The sequence below is a fragment of the Coffea arabica genome, chromosome 11c, assembly GCF_036785885.1.
Source record: "Coffea arabica cultivar ET-39 chromosome 11c, Coffea Arabica ET-39 HiFi, whole genome shotgun sequence".
Lineage (NCBI taxonomy): Eukaryota > Viridiplantae > Streptophyta > Magnoliopsida > Gentianales > Rubiaceae > Coffea > Coffea arabica.
Window position 1 is genome coordinate 11,932,392 of NC_092330.1, and position 7,149 is coordinate 11,939,540.

At 34.6% G+C, this 7,149-nt stretch overlaps 1 protein-coding gene across 1 annotated transcript; it reads left to right on the top strand.

Annotated features, from left to right (window-relative positions):
• The first annotated feature begins 1,529 nt into the window (after nt 1–1,529).
• LOC113715368 (GEM-like protein 7) lies at nt 1,530–2,875 on the top strand. The gene is made up of 4 exons (XM_027239550.2): nt 1,530–1,792; nt 1,895–1,963; nt 2,146–2,420; nt 2,517–2,875. Exons 1-4 carry the CDS (start codon nt 1,636–1,638, stop codon nt 2,691–2,693), a joined length of 678 nt encoding a protein of 225 aa, XP_027095351.1. The 5' UTR covers nt 1,530–1,635; the 3' UTR covers nt 2,694–2,875.
• The last annotated feature ends 4,274 nt before the right edge of the window (nt 2,876–7,149 follow it).

The following is a 7,149-nucleotide window of genomic DNA, read 5'->3' on the forward strand; positions in this document are numbered from 1 at the left end:
TAACAAGACAATAGAGAGCACTCCAAGACAATTCAAAAGAGAATTGTAAGACAATCAAAATGGATAAAGGATTGTATTTGTTTGTAATTTAGCCAAAAAGATGATTGGTAATGCATGACGTCCTACGACAAGATTAATTGAATTTTTTTTCTTAATCTATGGCCAAAAAAAAAAAAAAAAACTGAGCAGTTGTATAACAGTATGTTGGAGGAGAGTAGACGACAAGCTTCTGATCTTCAAGTTTACCACCTCGAACTTTGTAGCCACTGTATAGTCCGGTAGGATTCAAACATGTAAAATGCTCGCTTTAAAATGATATGCAACCCTACAATTTTTTGATTCAATGCAGAAAATATAGCGCACCACCTCTAGAATACAATAGTCTAACTCAAAAGTTGTTGCTTCCTTTTGACCCACACAATCAAAAAAAGCAAAAGCTTCCCCAGTATCTTATCTTGCCCAAAGAAAATAGAGCAATAGAACAAGAATAATAGTAGAAAGAATTGTGATAAGACGAAGTATTTTCTTTTCTTGAGAGAAGTTTGTAAATTTCTTCAAAGAATTTTAGGGTTTATAGACTATACAATCCCTTTTGCAAAATATGTTACATGTCCAAGTACAACATATAATGGTTTCTTTTATTATAAATTGTAGTTAATATGATTTTGTAGCCAAACTAATTTTTTTTCAACAGCCTGAATCAGACTTTTGTTGTTTTATAAACCTAATCCCAGAATTAACCTCAAAAGCCGGCGTAGCCAAACTAATTAAGTTATAGGATTTGTAACAGATACAAATAATAACTCGTTGTTTCTTCCACGTAACTCATATTCAAATGATTTATAACTCCTTTTTTTAATTGTATACTAACTCCATTAAAAATATATATTATAACTCCTGACATTAAAATTTGTAATTCCCATAACTTCTAAATTAAATTACATTATATCTCCTTGTAAACTTTGATCAAAGAAATTTGAAATTTTATGAAAATACACTAACAGATTCAGTTGGTTATTTTTTCTAACAATTTCCAGGAATTGACGATGTTATAACTTGAGAAAAGAGTCAGTATCTTATGATATGCTTTTCCAGCAGTCTTAATATCTAACTGTTTCATTTTAATTCATTTCATCACTGACCAATCTAGATACTTCCAATGTTTTATGTCAAAAAAATTCGTCTATGAACGAAAACTGATTTTACATAGGAATAGAATAAATTTTAATCTGAACATTTAATGGGTCCCCAATCCTAATGGTCTACAAGTTTCCTTTTCCTTCCAACTTTTTCTACTTGGCAAGGAAGTTATCAATTTCTTTATCTTATCTGTTTGGATTCACAATCACTTTGCATGGTCATGTCTACTTTTCCATGATCTTTTGTCCATGGTGAGCTCAGACCCATAAAGTTTTGATTATGTCTTCTTAAACAATTTCAGTGAGTCACCTTTTCATCAGAAAATTCTCATACTAAAATCTTGACTTCCTAATATTTGATGATTCAGGGATGAGTCATCCGGCAAAAAAGTTAAGGTCCAACAACTATATTCATCCCTTTATATAGGCATATGCATCATAGGTAGATCCACAACCTTCCAACCACCTACAAGCAGTAGAAAAGACAAGAATTCTCATGAAAATATTCTTAGACAGGTCCAGAACCATGATGGACCAAGTGCCAAAGCAAGTGACTGGAATTTCAATTGCTTCAGCGTCATGGTCTTCTCAAAGATCTGTAAATAATTTTTTGCTGCAGTACCCTTCAAATGAATCTTCAAAACTCAGACAAAGTAAGTCGTAATGTTCATTCTTACTATTGATTAGAAGCGAAAACTTACCTGAATAACAAAAGAAAAGTTTTCATTATCTATCATTTTCATTTCAAATTGCAGGAAAAGCACATTCAGTGATTGCCAAGGTGAACAAACTTGGGGACAGGATGGAAGGCATCCGAGAGCATGGTAGGTTAATCAAATATTTCTCTTACTAAGTGTTTAGAACAAGTAGAACTTAGGAAAAAGATTCTAATAATTGCCTAACAAATACCTCGGATTCAAGATCATTAAGTTCCACCACATTTTTGTGTCCCGCCTTCAACAACTTTATTTGGGCTACAACTGATACTTTTGTTTCCATTTTGCAGTTCGATTAGCACCAAAGTTAACGAAAACTGTAAAGGGGAAGTTGAGCTTGGGAGCTAGAATTCTTCAAGTAGGTGGAGTGGAAAAGGTGTTCAATAACAATTTTGGTACCAAAGATGATGAGAAATTGTTAAAAGCTTCTCAATGCTACTTATCAACTACAGTTGGCCCAATAGCAGGCTTACTTTTTGTATCTACCCATAAGGTTGCCTTCTGCAGTGAGAGATCGATCAAATTTACATCTCCAACAGGAAAGCTTCTTAGAGTGTATTACAAGGTGCACCCTCCACTTCGTATAGACCTTTTGGAAGTCTTTTCGCAAATGTTAAATGTTAATTAGTGCCTAAAAGTACTTTTTTGCACTATTGATCAGGTCTTGATTCCACTTTCGAAGATAAAACGAGCCAACCAAAGTCAAGACGTAAAACGGCCATCACAGAAGTACATACAAGTCGTTACTGAGGACAATTTTGAGTTCTGGTTTATGGGATTCCTAAATCACCAAGAGGCCTTGAAGTATCTTGAGCAGGCAATTTTTGAAACTCAATGAACAATTCAGCGTAATGGTTTTCTTGTAGTTTACTGGTTTTTTACGAAACAAAATGTGACTATTGTAAATGGCAGACAAGATAAAATTAGTAGAATTTGTAGACATATTATGGTTCTTCTGTTGCTCAAGAATTATGTAATACACTTGTTCTGGGTATGAGTGATAACGATTTTGCTTGACAATTGTATTTGGCCAATATCATTGAACTATTTTACTTTACTCTCTTGTTTTCACCTAAAAGTCAACGGTTTAAGTAAAATTTTTTAATCCATTTATTCAATTTGATAATATTTTTAAATGAAAAATAAACAAAAAAATATCAGTATAAAACCCCATCCAATGTAGTAAATTTAAATACATGACTTTCGAATATTGGATAGTGAGACAAATCCAAGTGATATGCCAGCCAAAAACATGAAAAAAAAGAAACAAGTTGTGGTACCCCAGTTTTCTCTACCAGAAAAGAGAAAACATATAAAAGAGTAAGAGAATATTTTTCATAGGAGGTCAAGGGGAGATGAATTGGTTGAGTGGTACAGAGAGATATAAATGAGAGATCTCTCACTTACAACAAAAAAAATTGAAAAAAAAAGAAAATATTTTATTGATATAAAATAAAAAGCATTTTGCTAAAATTTCTTTCTTTTTTTTAATCTTCGTAAGTAGCATACTACTACAAACTTCAGCATTTCAATTTCACCTCAACTAGCAAGGGTAAGTGGGAGTCAGTTTTCTTAATCATGTTATACAGCACAAAAATGTAACCGACTTGGACGAATCACGTTACATAATATTATGAGGGCTGACTGTTTTTGGCCGACGTTACATAATATTCAAGATTCTTCGACCACCAATCCTCCTCTCCACACTCAATCTTCCTTTCGAATGTGCAAGGGACAAGGAATTAATTAATCCATAGTTAGGAATTATATCTCAAAATACAAGGATTTTCGTGGAATGGGGCAACTTCCGAAGGTTCATAGTTGACAAATTAAAGGAAGTATATACCGTTGATGATAAGGGAATGGCATTGAATGTGATCAAGAAAGGCGATTCATATAGGCCTGGCTTTCCTGAGACCCAAAATGTTTTCAACTTCTTGATCCAATAGACCATTCAAAATTTAACTGGGCTTGACAGTAGGCCTCATAGATCCATGTCCAGAATGTGCCCAACTTCTTAATTCCATGGACCAATCAGAATGTAATTGGGCCAGACACCAGGCCCTATAGGCCCATGTCTTTAATAATATAAGGCCTAAGTCCAACTGGCAAATTATGTTGGGATCAAAACCTGAATCCTCAGGCCCACGACTACTATGTAGGCCACATCAACCTGATCTATCACTGTGATGAGGCCTGGTATAAATATACGTGGGATCGCATACTTATTTGTACGGTTGACTTTTAAGGAATTGTATATGATATTATATTTACCCAACAACTTGACTAACAAGCACCCATTAGAAAAATTCTTTATATAATTAATGAATGACATCTTGATCATTTCAATGATGTATGTTCTATATTTGAATGATAATTTCCTTAGAATAAGCATAATCAATAAAATCATAAAAATTATGATGATGAGATTCAATTCATTAATATTAAGATGTATTCTTAAATATCTCTAGTAATAGAGTTAACGAGATATAACATTATAAATAAGAATAGACTAATATATACAAGGCTATTTATTTATATAAGAAGTAGTGGATCTCATCTACTATTATCTGTGATATCTAAAATAGCTTATGAGTGTTTAATAAGATGATGAAATTCAAAAAACAGATTGATCTGTAAAGAATAATCCATTTAACTATCAAATGTCTATTCTTTAAGTGACAGGAGTATAAGTGATTTTAGATTTAATATTATCGTAGTATCTTAAACGTAAATGAGTGACTTCAATCATTAGTAGTGGGGTATAGCATGAAACATGAAAAAATGGTGAATAAATTATATTTATACGCGACCTTTTATGCTTAGATAAGTTAGAATTCTAAGCACTAGACAGAGAAGTCTTAGAAAGGTACTTCTAAATACTTTTTCTTTAAAATTAATTTTTGGCGCAAGGGAATATTAGTCCAATGGAGTAGACATATGTTCCATATTTTATATTTAACATGAGAAAATTATGCTGAGGGATATTAATTACACGAGGAATGATCATTGGCAAATAATCATCTACTTGATTATTCTCATCACTTGAGTAGTCATGACGTATTATTAGATAGCAATTTTGATCTGTAAGAATAAATTAATTGAATTAAATAAATGATAAATTAAAGGTGTTTAATGATCTAGTTCTTATATATTAAGAATTATAACTTATAACCAATATATACATGAGAACCCAATCAGTCACACTCATGAAGAACCTCATTAGCTAGATTAAAAAATTTATGTGGGGACTTAAATTTTCATAATATATAGTTTAATATGTAAGATTGCTCCTGTGTAGGGATGCTTTTTCATACCTTTCTTTCTTAAGTTCTAAACCTTGGTAGATTTTGGCTATGGCCGGCCGGCAAGCCCTTTAGCACTTGGCTGGGAGGCTCGCCTCTTCTTCGAAGAAATCGTTTGTTGAGATTTTATCCCAACAATCCAAGTTTTTGGGTCCTCAGGGGGACTCCCCCGCTTCATTGCTCCTAATTGTTGGTGAGGTTGTGAAAGAGCCTTCCTCCTTTAAGGGAAAACCTACAGTGTTCTTCTCAGATGAAGATGTTCACATGCTCTCATCCCCCTTCAAGTTTACATTGGTTGGAAAGTTCTCAAAGGGTTGCCTGAACATGGAAGACCTATGCAAGTCTTTTCAGACTGTCGGATTCAAGGGTGGTTACAACCTTGGTCTTCTTGATCATCGACATGTACTGATTCAGTTCGATCTAGAAGAGGACTATTTGCATTGCTGGTTAGTGGTATCTGGAATTTTCGTGGTTTCATTATGAGTACATTTAAATGGTCTCCATCGTTCACTGTCGAGTTTGAATCTCCAATAGTGCCGGTCTGGGTTTCTCTCCCCAACTTACCGATTCATTATTTTGCTAAAGGTTCGCTCTTTTCAATTGCTCGTTTAATAGGAGAACCTCTTAAGGTAGATGCCTTCACGGTTGCTTTGGTGAGACCAAGTATGGCTTATTTTTGTGTGGAGGTTAATCTCGAACATGAGCTTCCGGATAAGGTATGGATTGGGAACGGTTCTTTGAGGGGTTTTTGGCAACGAGTGGAATATGAGAACTATCCAGAATTCTGCGCCCTCTTGTTTCAAAGTCGGACATGAAGCAACAACTTGTCGATTAGGGCTAGGAAAGTAAGGCGGTTGAGAGTAAAGTCAATATTTCCACTATGACTTGAATCCCAAAGATAGTAGCTGAAGTTGAGGAGCAGGCCCCTCATAGGCAGCACCAACTCGGCATGCATGGGGATGGTGAGAGAGGGAACAAAGACCCTAACGATCAAGATGGTGGAGTTCCTGTGACGCCCCCACTACTCTCTATAGCGAACCGAGGGGTATCAGTGGGATGCATGCCCAACTCTTGCCGGGGCTCACTACAATGCATAATTCAAAAACTAGAAATACTTCAAATATTTTCAATATACATTTAAAGTACTCCAAAACATTAATACTTAAAATTTGCTAACTTTCAAGCTTAAATACAACCCAAAAGAATATGTACTACAGTCATTGGTATAATACAACTTGAAGTCTCCAAAAGAAAACAACTTAGTACTATTCGTGAGCACTCTCGATCTTGAATCCTATTAAGGAAAACAAAGGAGTGGAATGAGCTAAACTATCCAGTGAAGTTCCAAAACACACAAGCAGTTCTAATAAATCAAGTAAATTAAGTATAACGCACATATGGTTCAATCTTTCACATTGGTACATTAAAATGAGACATTTATCATTTTGTAAAAATAAACACACATTAAAAGGATACGGTGTTCACGTGGAACTGTTTCGGTCAGCTGCACCTTATAACGCCAATAATTCCCCTGATTTGTCTAGTCATCACCTTCCTCCAGTGGTAATACTCGAGTATACCGAAACGGTGGCCCAGGTTTCCAACCTACCCGACCGAGCCCAGTCCTGGCTCGAGCAAGTTAGCAACCAAGGGCAGGGCCCAGTTCAGCAAAGAGCTTACAACATGATCAAGTAATAAAATATACCGGTAAATGGTAGAAATTCACGGTTAAATGGTAGAAATTTGTTATTTTAGTAGGTCGATTGAGATAAAATACACACTTACGTTAAAATGGTGGAAAATTACATATGAACAATTATAGAGAACATTTAACACTTACACACACGAAAAATATGAAGTAAATATATAGAAAAACTATTCAAGTCACACACATGTAGGGAACACTCACCAACTCAAAAGTAAGTGACTAAATAAGTCTTTTAGTGTTCCGCTCCGAGGTTTCCTTCAATTTCCTTCAAGAAAGCAAGA